The sequence below is a fragment of the Miniopterus schreibersii genome (assembly GCF_964146895.1).
Source record: "Miniopterus schreibersii genome assembly, chromosome: 11".
In the NCBI taxonomy this organism is placed as follows: domain Eukaryota; kingdom Metazoa; phylum Chordata; class Mammalia; order Chiroptera; family Miniopteridae; genus Miniopterus; species Miniopterus schreibersii.
This window is the reverse complement of record NC_138111.1, coordinates 70,293,881-70,307,125: the sequence shown is the minus strand read 5'-3', so window position 1 is coordinate 70,307,125 and position 13,245 is coordinate 70,293,881. Positions and strand designations below refer to the sequence as shown.

The window sequence follows — 13,245 nt, the reverse complement described above, 5'->3', positions numbered from 1 at the left end:
TGTCAGACCACAGTGGAATTAAACTAGAAAGACAGGTGGAAAATCCCACCTGTTAATGGTGCGTTTTAATCTTTAAAGAAGGTTAAACAACACACTTCTAAACACATGTCAAAGAAGAAGTCTCAGAGGAGTTAAATCATTGCTGAACTGAATCAAAATGAAAATGAAACTCACTAAAATGTGTGGGAATGCATTGAAGGCAGTTGCTTAGAATACATAGCATGGATGCACATGTCAGAGAAGAAAGATCTAATTCAAAGTTTCTACTTTGTTCCTAAGAGCAGGTTGTTTTAAGTATATTTGAAATGGAAAAAACCTATTTGGAGTTAGAATAATAAATGTGGTCACGTAATTAGAATTGTTCAAATGGCTACTAGATTTCAAAATTTTATATTGTGTTCTAATTAGTTTTCTTAGATAAAACGCTTACATTTTACTTTTTGGTACATGTAACATAATGTCTTGTTTCTCTTAGACCATTCCAACAAAAGACAGACTTGAAGGTCTTCTGGCGTTTAAGGAGAAAAGACCCCCTCGCTATAAAGGGGAGTAAAGCGAGCACCGTCTCTAAAATGCCAGCGTGGCAGGTGTGCTTCGGGGGGGCCTTTCAGATCCACGAAGGGCTCAGCACCTGGAACCCACGACCAAAGCGGAGGGTGGTGGCCGTGCAGTGAGTTACACATCTGGAGTCGTCGAATGTGCCGTGTCCCACTGTGTGATGCCCCGTCCATTCAGATTTATCGAGCTAGCAGTGTGTGCGCCAAAACACAGACTAAAGTAGGTAGATGTTTTAAAATTCTTCCTGCGTATGAAGCTTTCTGTTCTTAATTTTTAATGTGAATAATTTATATATTGCACTCTAGGAAAGAATGTTGATTGTATGTCTACTGTGCTGCAATATGAAAATAAAATTATTTCTATATACCAAAAATGTGAAGTTGTACCTAATAAAGTTTCCGAGGGATCTTATGCACAGGTACACATGTACATCTCAAACTGACAAAGGAATCAATAGATGTTCTAAGTGAAATTTACCAAATCTAAATCAAATTAGTGAAAAGAAAACATGGGAACTTTTCTCCTACCCCACCCTTCTTTAACTGAATAAAACATTCATGCTGGATTTGGGAAGAAAGCCCCTTTCCACGCTGGTTCTCTGTGTCAGGTGAGCTCACCTAGTCCGTCTAGAATGCGGTGTGGTCAGTGGAGAGTTGATCCCATCAGAGATGAGCCCGAGGCCTTGGGAGGCCACCTGCAGGTCTGGCCCCGTGGTACTACTCAGACCTCCCAGCACATTTCGGGGCCCCTGGCCTAACCCAGAGAGAAAGTTACAGCCAGGGTGGTGGATTAAGGGTGCGATGGAGCCTGCCCTCGCCCTCTCACCCCGTTACTGGCCCCTGATTTCAGTAAGGAAGGCAGGTGACTTCCACAAGCCTTTCCATCTCTCCTTGACAGACCTGCCTTTGCACCTTGGCCAGGCAAAGCAGCCCAATGTGGAGGAGCCGGGGGAGTGCAGCCTGCCTGGGGCAGGGGCTCCTGGAAGCACAGGATTCAGTGTGAAAAGGGAGGGGACACCACCATTCTGAATGAATTGTGCTGCCTTTATTTTGTGTTTGCTTCATCACACCAGGCTGTCTTCTGACTGCAGGGCTGAGTTCCCCGGCCCTGGAGAAGCCCTGCTTTCTGGGACCCACACGTTGTTTGAGGCCCCGGTGCCACAGACCCCCAACCACTGCAGCTGAGCCCCTGCAGTGGCAGGCCTGCCTGCCCCCGTGTTCCCGCAGTCAGCAGCACGGCCTCCTTGCTTTTGGAAAACACATACACTTCGAATTTTAAAAATCACTGAAACTTATTTTTAATATGGGAAATTAAACTCCCAAAACCTTGAAAGAGGCAAACAAGAAGTTTCCGTCAGCTGATCCCCCTGAGGCGGCCGGGCAGGCAGGCGATCTCCCCGCACACTCACCTCGCTTCTGACGCTCGCAGGTGGGTGACCATCGCATCCTGTGAAGGTTGTGAAAGTTCACATTTGGCTCTCGGGGTGTGACCAGTGTTTGTGCACTTTGTTTGCTGATAAACCTGCACTGTTCATTTCCTGCAGGATAACTTGCAGATTAAGTGCTTGTTCCTGTCACAGCCTTTAGAGGTGTCAGGACCATTGTGTCCTGTCTGTGACCCTTTCAAAAGCTGCTTCTGATTCAGCTGAGTAGGAGGTGATGGTAATGAGGCAGAAACACTAAGCCGGGGCCCAGCAACGTGCCGGCTGACTCGGAGCCAGTTGATGCCCATTGAGCGCCACTTAGCTCAACACGTTCCGAGCACGTCAGTGGAGTGTGTCTGAAAGCAGACCGCACCCTGAAGTGACTTCTGATACCAGGCAGCCACAGCAGGGGCATGTGTGTGTAGACTCTCGCCGTCACGTGATTTCTCTTCAGCAGCAGGGTCTTGCTGCTGGTCCCGCGCCAGGGGCTGGGGGCTCCGTGGGGAGAGGGCGGGTCAGGGGCACCTGTCTGCCTGGCCAGCAGCTCCTCTTGTTTCGCTTCTGCACAGTGTTTGCGGGTCCTGACACTGAAACCACAAAACTGCATCAGGCTGACGCTGGCTGGAAATGCAGTGGTTTCTTCCTTCCACGTGTTGTGATTAAGTCCAAGAAAACCCAGGGGAGGTTGAACCAGCGCCAGCGCAGTTCAGGAGAAGACGCTGCGTGGTATCCGGGCGGGAGCCCCACGAGCCCTGACACAGCTCAGTGCTGGTTAGCTCACCACATCTCTGAAGAGAAAGGAGGCCTCTAACTTACAGAGGCCTGAGGCCAGAGAGGAGGTGTATTATGCGAAAAGAAGACATTTCCTGGGACTCATTTCTGCGATTTGAAGGGTCATTTCAAATTTGTTGTTTTCAATAAGAAAGGGCCTGGTTTTCCCGTTAATCTAGTTCTTGCTTTTCCTTCTAGTTGTCAAAAAAGTGGCTTGTTACAGAGTGTTCCTTTTCTGAAAGTGCTTGGAACAGTAGTGGCTGTCATTTCCTTGATGCCACACTTACAGAAAATGCTATTTTTCATAGGGACTTACAGCTGGCCATTGGCACTTTTCTCCTGGCAGGCCGACATTTAAATATTTAACCATGCTGTTCTTATCTGCCTGCTCACCTACATAAGTAGTAACTGATGTGTATGTCAGCATTGATCAAAACAGCAATAGAAATTATTTCCTTATACTAAATTGTATAGATGAAACAGGCTACAGATTGTGACTGGGTGTTCAGGGACAAAACCCTGTGCTCCAAATATCTGCGATTTTCAGGTACCCCAAACCCTCTGTTTCCAGTGCCTTCCTTTGGATTTTCACAGCCCTACTCTTTGGGAACCTCTCAAAGTTCATCTGTCCCTTAGAGGCATAACTTCTAACCCTCAAAGAACACCTGTGCAGTTAGCTTCTCAGGCTAATGCTCAGGGCAGCATGAGAGAACAGTGCCTGGCCGGGAGAATAGGGTACCCAAGGACAGACCAAGATGCACCGCTGGGGTGGTCAGGGCCAGCCCTCATGACACACTCCACCCTGAGCCAGCTTAGAGGAGACGAAATATTGAGCTTACAGTTCCCTGGGGGCAGCAAAGTGGGGTTAGCCACTAGCACGTCAATCCATTTTAAAGTACAGAAAACAAGCATTATGTATATGTTATGATTCAGGAAACACTTTGACACGATCACTGAAGATACTAATGTGGATGAGATGAGAGAATTAGGGATGGGCACTGTTCCGATGATACTGACTTACCATTTATGAAACCCTGAGTGCCTGCAGGGGCTCCCATGGATACTGTGTTTGCTGGTGACAGCCTCCGGGGAGGAGAGGCCCTGGTGGTTCTGGGGTGAGCAGCAGGCTGGAGCATGGCCTGATGGAGCTGGTTGCAGACAGGAGGTGAGCCTGGTGCCATTGGCCTTGCCCCACTCTTCACTCTCCACAGCCTGCTGACCTGCGAGTGTCAGCCTTGCCCAGATTGGTTCGACAGTCTCCTCCTGACTTGCAGAGATACTGAAAGTGTGCGTGTCAAGTGGTCTGGTGACTGGCAGGCCATGTGGCAGTTACTGTGACGCCCACTCAGCGCCTCCAGCTGGGCGCTTCACCTGCATGTTCTCACCTAGCACTCAGAACCTTAGGAAACAGCCCTGGCCAGTGCTGCTCAGTGGGTAGAGCATCGGCCTGCTCACTAAAGGGTCATGGGTTCTCTTTCCGGTCAGGACACGTACCTGGGTTGCAGGTTCTCTCTCCACCTCCAGTTGGAGCACATGCGGGAGGCAACCAGTTGATGTGTTTCTCTCACTTCTCTCTCTCTTTCTCCCCCCCTTCCACTCTCTGAACAGCAATAGAAAAAATATCCTCGGTGAGGAATAAACAACCAAAAACAAAGACCCTTAGAAAATGGGTTTGTCAATTGATAGTTTAAGAAACCGGGACAAGGGCAGATCCAAGATGGTGGCAGACTGAGTGGAAGCTGCACTCACCTCCTCCCAGGACCAAACTGGAATGACAAAGTATAGAAAAATCGTCCTGAATAACCAACTGAAGACGAGCTTTATGACTCAGGACTTACAGAGGAGGCTACATTGAGCCTGGTAAGATGCAGAGGCATGAGAGGGCTCGCCAGGCACTCACGGGCAGCAGCTGAAGTTCTGGAGGGATAGCTTAGCTCGGGGGGGTTCCCCCTGAGAACTCTGGGGTTTAAACCCCAAGTCAGGCTGCCCAGCCCAGAGCACCAGAACCAGGAAAGGCACCCATATAACATCTGCCTGTGAAAAGCAATGGGGTTTCTCTCTGCCAGGGAGAGACGGTTGGAAATGCAGGCACCATCTTAAAGGAACAACACACACATTTTGTTCACAGCCAGTCTCTCTGGGCTCCGTTGGGGAGAGGGCAGAGCAGACGAGCTGCATGAGGTGAGTCTGGGGTTGGTGGCTCTGGGGGAGAGCTGAGAGGTCAGCCGACAGGGTCCTTTTGCTTAGTCCTCTCCCCATGCTGCAGAAGCCACCTTTCTCAGGCAGAGCATTCCCCTCCATGCAGCATCGGCCTGGGGGGAAGCAATAGTTTCACCCATTGGAATCCCTCTTGCCCAACCAGAGGAGCTTAACCCTTGCTGAGGAGTATAGCCCAAGGCTCTTTAAGTGACTGAGCCCTACAGAGAACCTGAAGGCAGAGGCAGATCTCTGGGTGCTTTGAGATTTTTGCTGATCTGCCCCCAAGCCCAGTGCTAGTAAAAGCAGACCTTGGTGCTCAGCTTAGTCCTTTCCACATGCACCCAATCCCAACAGAGGGAGCCACAACTGTGGATTGCTGATAGCTCCAAACAGGTTGCCCAGGACCAGAACAAAAAGTGCCTGACATTGGCCTGCACCAAAGTCCTTCCAAAGAGGCCCAAAACCAATACACCGAGTGACCAACTTCAGACAACAACAGAACAGGATCCAGTAAGCTTCACAAGCAGCATATCCACAGAGAGATCTCGGCAGGCACCAAACCCTGCTGGGACAAATTCTATTTCATGTATCAGCACCTGCACAGTAGCCTACACACTATGTTGCAGAGTTGAGCCTCACTGTTAGCCAACCTAAGAGTTGATCCCACACACAAATGGACCAATAGCAATCAAGACTCAATTACAACAGGAAGGCCCACATAACATGCACAGGAACATCCTTAGAGCACCCAACTCGGGTGATCTGGGAGATGGCTCCACTGAGTTGTACAGGTCACCTACTGCATAAGGCCACCCTACCAAGACTGGGAGTCATAGCAGATCTACCTAATACATAGAAACATAAAGAGGAAGCCAAAATGGGAAGACAAACAGGCCCCAAAGGAAAGAACGAGAGAATTTTTCAGAACTAAATGAAATAGAGGTAAGCAATTTATCAGATACAGAGTTCAGAGTAGTGATTATAAGGATGCTCAACAGCATTAAAAAGATAAAACCATAAAAAAGGACCATCATAAATGAAGACTGACATATCTGAAATAATACACTGGAAGGAATAAAGAGTAGACTTGATGAAGCAGAGGACTGAGTTAGCAATTTGGAAGACAAGGTAGGAAAAAACAACCAATCAGAGCAGCAAAAGAAAAAAAGAATTTAGCCCTGGCCAGTTTGGTTCAGTAGTTAGAGCATTGGTCCACGGACTGAAGGGTCCCAGGTTCGATTCCAGCCAAGGGCATGTATCTCAGTTGCAGGCTCGATCCCCAGCCCCAGTGTGCAGGAGGCAACCAATCAATGTGTCTCTCTCACATCGAAACTTCTCCCTTCCCCCCCTTCCACTCTGAAAGGGCAATGGAAAGAATATCCTCAGGTGAGGATTAAAAAAAAAAAAGAATTTAAAAAATGATAAGAGACCTTTGGACGTGAGGCGTAACAGCATCTACATCATAGGGGTACCAGAAGGAGAAGAGAGACCTATTTGAAGAAATAATGACTGAAAACTTCCCTAACCTGGTAAAGGAAACACAAGTCCAGGAAGAACAGAGAGTCCCAAACAAGATGGACCCAAAGAGACCCACACCAATACATAATTAAAATGGCAAAAGTTAAAGACAAAGAGAGAATCTTAAGGGAAGGTATAGACAGTGACCTACAAGGGAGCTCCCATAAGCCTGTCAGCTGATCTCTCAATAGAAACATTCAGGCCAGAAGGGAGTGGCATGAAGTATTAAAACTAACGTAAACCAAAGGCCTACTAGTAACCAAGGCTACTTTACCCAGCAAGGCTGTCATTTAGAAATGAAGGAGAAATAAAGAGCTTCCCAGACAACAAAAAGCTAAAGGAATTTGTTACCACCAAACCAGTATTACGAGAAATGCTAAAGGGACAGCTTGAAGAGGAGGAGGAGGAGGAGAGGAGGGAGGGAGAAACAGGAACATAGTTTTAAAAAACACCTATCAATAATCACTTTAAGTGCTCTGATCAAAAGACATAAGGTAGTTGGATACGAAAGGAGACCCATGTATATGCTGTATTCAAGAGACTGCCACAGAATGAAAATTACAAGCAGACTAAAAGTAAAGGGATGGGAAAAATATTTTATGCAGATGGAAAGGGAAAAAAAGCTGGGGTAACAATACTTCTATCTGAAAAAATTGATTTTAAAACCAAGGCTATAGTAAGAGACAAAGAAGGACATTACATAATAAAGGGAGTAATCTGATAAGAGGGTATAACCCTTGTAAACATTTATGCACCCAACATAGGAGCACCAAAATATATAAAGCACATCTTGATGTATGTAAAGGGACTGATAGTAATACAGTCGTGGTGGGGGATTTTAACACCCTATTGACATCAATGGATGGATCTTCCAGACAGTTAATCAGCAAGGAGATGGCCTTAAGTGACACACTAGATCAAATGGATTTAATTGATATCTTCAGAGCATTTCACGCCAAAGCAAGAGAAGAGACTTTCTTTTCAAGTGCACAGGGAATATTTTCTAGGATAGACCACATGTTAGGACACAAAACAAGACTCAAGGAATTTAAGAAATTTGAAATCAATCACAAGAAGAAAAATGGAAAACACAAAGACATGGAAGCTAAATAATATGTTTCTAAGCAATGAATGGGTTGATAGTAAGATCAAGGAAGAAATCAAAAGTTACACTGAAACAAATGAAAAAACAAAACAACCCAACATCTGTGGGACACAGGGAAACCAGTTCTAAGAGGGAATTCATAGCATTACAGGCCTACCTCAAGAAACAAGAAAAAGCTCAAATAAACAATCTAACTTTACAATGAAAGGGACTTGAAAAAGAACAACAAACAGCCCGGCCGGGCGTGGCTCAGCAGTTGAGCGTCGACCTGGGATCCAGGCGATCGGGGTTGGATTCCCAGTCAGGGCACATGCCCGGGTTGCAGGCTCGATCAATGACTCTCTCTTCATTGATGTTTCTTTCTCTCTCCCTCTCCTTTCCTCTCTCTGAAATCAATAAAGATATATTAAAATAAATAAATAAAAAATAAAGATATATTAAAAAAAAAAAAAGAACAAACAAAGCCCAGAATGAGTAGAAGGTGGGCAATAATGAAGATCAGAGCAGAAATAAGTGAAATAACAAACAAACAAAAGCAATACAAAAGATCAATGAAATCAAGAGCTGGTTCTTTGAAAAGATAAACAGTATTGACAAACCTTTAACCAACCTCATCAAGAAAAAAAAAGAGGACCCAAATAAATAAAATCAGAAATAAAAGAGAAGTAACAACTGACACCAAAGAAAAACAAAGGATTGTAAGACAATATTACAAACAATTATATACCAACAAATTGGTCAATCTGAACAAAATGAATAAATTCCTGGAAGCATACAATCTTCCAAAACCTAATCAGGAAGAAGTAGAGAATCTGAATAGAGAGATTACAACTAGTGAAACTGAAGCAGTAATAAAAAAATTCCCAAAAAACAAAATCTGTGGACCAGGTGGCTTTGGAGGTGAATTTTACCAAACATTCAAAGAATTAACATCTACCCTTCTCAAACCATTCCAGCAAATTCAAGAGGAGGGAAGACTCCCAAGCTCATTTTACCAGGCCAGCAGCATCCTAGTTCCAAAACTAGGTAAAGACACAACAAAGAAAGAGAATTATAGACCAATATCCCTGATGAACATAGATGCTAAGATCCTCAACAAAATATTAGCAAACTGAATCCAGCAATACATTAAAAAGATCACATATCATGACCAAGTGGGATTTATTCTAGGGATGTAAGGCTGGTACAATATCTGCAAGTCAATAAGCACGATACCTCATATAAACAAAATGAGGGATAAAAACTACATGATCATATCAATAGATGCAGAGAACGCATTTGACAAAATCCACCATTTATGACAAAAACTCTCATCAAAGTGGGAATAGAGGCCATATAGACAAGCCCACAGCCAACATTATACTCAATGGGCAGAAACTAAAAGCGTTCCCCTTAAGATGAGGAACAAGCCAGGGATGTCTGCTTTCACCACTCCTACTCAATGCAGTACTGGAAATCCTAGACCAGAAGAAGAAATAAAGGCATACGAACTGGAAAGAAGGAAGTAAAACTGTCATTATTTGCAGATGACATAATATTGTATATAGAGAACCCTAAATATTCCACCAAAGAACTACTAGAACTGATACATGAATTCAGTAAAGCAGCAGGATTCCAAATATCCAGAAACCAGTTGCATTTTCATCCACCAATAATGAGCTATCAGAAAGAGAAACTAAGAAAACAATCCCATTTGTGATTGCTTCCAAAAGAATAAAATACCTAGGAGTACATTTAACCATGGGTGTGAAAGAGCTGTACTTGGAAAGTTATAAGACACTGAAGAAAGAAATTGAAGAAAATACAAATAAGTGGAAGCATATACTGTGTTCATGGACAGGAAGAATCGACACTATTAAAATGTCCATCTACCCAAAGCAATCCACAGATCCTGTGCCATTCCTGTCAAGATACCGGACAGAACTAGAATAAATATTCCAAAAATTTATAGGGAACCATAAAAGACCTGAATAGCAACAGCCATCTTGAGAAAGAATAAACTTGGAGGGATCACACTACCTGGTATCAAACTATACTACAAGGCTGTAGTAATCAAAACAGCCTGGTACTGGCATGAAAACAGACACGTAGATCAATGGAACAGAACAGAGAGCCCAGGAATAATCCCACGCCTTATGGTCAATTAATATTTGGCAAAGGAGGCAAGAACACAATGGACTAAAGATAACTGGTGCTGGGAATATGGGACAGATATGTGCAAAGAAATGACAGTAGACCACCTTCTTACACAGCACACAAGAATAAATGCAAAATGGATTAAAGACTTAAATGTTAGATTCAAAACCATAAAAATCCTGGAAAAAAACATAGGCAGGAAAATCTCAGACATTTTTTGTAGCAATGTATTGTTTTATATATCTCTTTGGGCAAGGGAATCAGAAGAAAAATAAACACATGGGACTACATCAAACTAAAGAGTTTTTGCACAGCAAAGGAAACCATCAACAAAATGAAAAGACAATCCACTGAATGGGAGAACATATTCGCCAAAACATCTGATAAGGGATTAATATTCAAAATTTATAAAAAACTCATAAAACTCAACACCTAAAAACAAGTAATGCAATTAAAAATGGACAAATACCGGAATAGACACTTCTCCAAAGAGGACATGCAGATGGCCAACAGACATGAAAAGATGCTCAACGTCACTAATCCTCACAGATGCAAATTAAAACCACAATGAGGTGTCACCTCACACCTGTCAGAATGGCTCCATCAACAAATCAACAAATGACAAGTGCTGGTGAGGGTGTGGGGAAAGGGGAGCCCTGATCACTGCTGGTGGGAATGCAGACTGGTGCAGCCACTGTGGAAAACAGTATGGAGGGTCCTCAAAAAATTAAAAATGGAATTGCCTTATGACCCAGTGATCTCACTTCTGGGAGTGTATCTGAAGAAACCGGAAACACAATTCAAAAGAATATATGCCACCCTAGGTCATTGCAGCTTTATTTACAATAGCTAAGATCTGGAAGCAACCCAAGTGCCCATCAGTAGATGAGTGGAAAAAAAGCTGTGGGACATTCACACCATGGAATAGTACTCAGCTGTAAAAAGGAAGGACATTTTACCCTTTGTAACAGCAGGGATGGACCTGGAGAGCATTCCGTTAAGTGAAATAAGCCAGTCAGGGAAAGGCAAGTACCATATGATTTCACTCATGTGGAATCTAATGAACAAGCTGAATTAACAAGCAAAATAGAGACAGACTCGTAGACAAAGAGCAGACAGGCAGCTCTAGTGGGGTGTTGGGGGTGGGGAGGGATTGAGCAAAAAGAAAAAAAAAGAATCATGGACACAGACAACAGTGTGGTCACTGTGGGGAGGAGAGTGTGGGAAGTGGAAGAGGGTATGGAGGTGGTGATTCAAATTAAAAAATAAAATAGAGAATATTAAAAAAGGAAACTGAGACAAAGTGTTCTGTATCCAGGCTGCATCACATGCCCTGGAACCAGCTCCCCGAGCGTGAGTTTGAGGGCTTGAGGCTCAGCAGCCACACCCATCAAGGAAGCAGGTGTGGCCAGGAGCACCCCGTGCTGCTGTTGGGGAAGCCTGACAAGCATCTTGTCCTGTTCTGCACTTGTCAGACTTTGTGTTGCATTCAGTTCTCAGCGTCACAGTTTCAGGTGGCTATCGATTCCACGGGAAAGCACACAAGGGCTCTCGCCAAGTTTCGCCTCTTCTGAAACCAGCCGAGAGGCCTCAAGCAAAACATCTCATCCTGAGCCTGTTTCTTCATCTATAAAGGGTCCAGTAGTTGTTCATGATCATGGCGAAGACGGACCAGAGGTGTTCAGGCCAAGGGCTTTGAAATCAGCCAAATCGTTTTCTCTGGATATTTTACTTGTTTCATGTTTCAGAAGGGATCTGTTGGGACAGGGAGGTGGATCTCAGACCGCGTCCAGTTCAGGGGCCTGGAAAGAGAAGTTGAGGGAAACCTGGTCTCAGTGGAACTGCAGTGAGCAATGGGGACCCTTGAGGCTGCCAGCGGCTGGCAGAAGCCTGTGGGCCCTGCCCCACACACTCTTATGCCAGCCGCTCTGCATTTATGCAGACACAGAGGTGAGGACTGTAGTCAGTGGGGGATGCTACTTAGACTCTCTGGGGGCCTGGGGCTGCAGGGGCTGCAGGGGCCAGCTCTGCTAACTGGGCCACTCTGGCCCTGAACCGATGCCGAGGGCGCCCCTTCAGCCCCCGCAGGCTGAGTGGACGTGACTGCATCGCTGCCGACCTTGCTCACTGTGGACTGGGTCAGAGGAGCACAGAACACGTGTCCACCTAAGGTGGCTCTGGTTCCTTACCACCTTGGCCCTTGGGGTAAGCAGAAGTTCTTTTGACATTTTGTGGAGAGTGATCATGCCTGAGGACCATGTTGGTCGCACCATGTTGGACCGTTTGAGGGGAGGTGGGCGGATTGCCCCGAGAAAAGGACCCTGTTGGCTTTCAAGTGGCTGCCCGCTGCCCAGGTCACAGAGGAGATGCTGTAGGACTCTGGCCCCATGGGGGTCAGCCACGGCCAGATCAGGACAGGGCAGCCTCCGGGCATGGGCCTGTCCCACATCGCACTGCCAAGGTTCAGTCCCACTGGTAAGTCCTTGGGACCAGTCTCGTGAACAGTTCCACGAAGTGGGGCCTGGCATGGAGCGGAGAAGAGTCAGATCACCTGGCAGCCAGCTGCGGCTGGAGGGCCGCCCTGGTGCCGATGTCCACGGGCAACGGTTTCAGAGGGATCCGTAAGCGGGCAAGTGCCTTTTCCTGAACTTTTTGAAAATAGTCTGAGCCAGTTTCACTTTTAGCCTCCGAGCGGCGTGGAACGATGCTCTGTGCGGTTTACAGAAAGCCGGGTGTTGGCAAGTGGGGAAGTCCCGCCTCCTCTCGGCCTCCCCTTCTCCTCATGGTAACATTTATCTTGAGTTGTCCACGAACACTTTTCTGAAACACTTTCTATGAAGCCTAGAACTGGCTCACCAGTGGCCAAAATTTGAAATGTGTGACATGCTATGAAATACAGAAGTGACAGCTGGACTTGGTAGGAAGCAATTCTGGTTGTTGGAGGGGTGTGGTTGGTGTCAGTGCCACTAGTGGTATTCTGCGCTTAGGCTGCGGTGCGGGCCCATTTGTGTTTCATGTAATTATTGATGAGGTAGGATTCACATCTGCCTTTTTGCTATTGAATCTCCACGTCATGCCTGTTTTGTTCTCCTGAATTACTGCTCTCTGCATTTAATGGGTGTTTTCTCGTGTGCCACTTAAGTTCCTCCTCATTTTGTTTGCTATGTACTTGTTCAGTTGTTTTCTTAATGCTTCTCCTGGGAATTACAGTTACTATCTTAACTTATAAAATCCATTTGGGATTAATACCAACCTAATTCCAGTAGCCTAGAAACTTTACTCCTATGTAGCTTTGTAGCGTTACCCTTTCTCTGTGCTATCATTGTTTAAATTAAATCTTTATGCATTATAAGTCCATAGAACAGCTTTATAATGATTGCTTATGCAGTTGTATTTTAATTCTGATGGAGAAAAAAGTTACAAATGAAAAATACATTATACTGTGTTTTACGTAGTTACCTTTGCCAGCACTTATTTCTTGTAGGGAAGTTTTGCTAGTAACAAATTCTCTCAGTTTTTGTTTATCTTGGAATGA

At 45.3% G+C, this 13,245-nt stretch overlaps 1 protein-coding gene across 2 annotated transcripts in view; it reads left to right on the top strand.

The window, feature by feature from the left end:
- The window catches only part of AUH (AU RNA binding methylglutaconyl-CoA hydratase), a 156,557-nt gene extending 155,589 nt beyond the window's left edge, over positions 1–968 (top strand). The window contains exon 10 of one of the 2 annotated variants that reach the window (XM_081151156.1): positions 476–968. In XM_081151156.1, coding sequence (XP_081007282.1) covers positions 476–553 — 78 coding nt within the window. In that variant the 3' untranslated portion in view covers positions 554–968. The remainder of the gene's footprint in view (positions 1–475) is intronic. The other variant, XM_081151157.1, reaches the window with a different exon arrangement.
- The last annotated feature ends 12,277 nt before the right edge of the window (positions 969–13,245 follow it).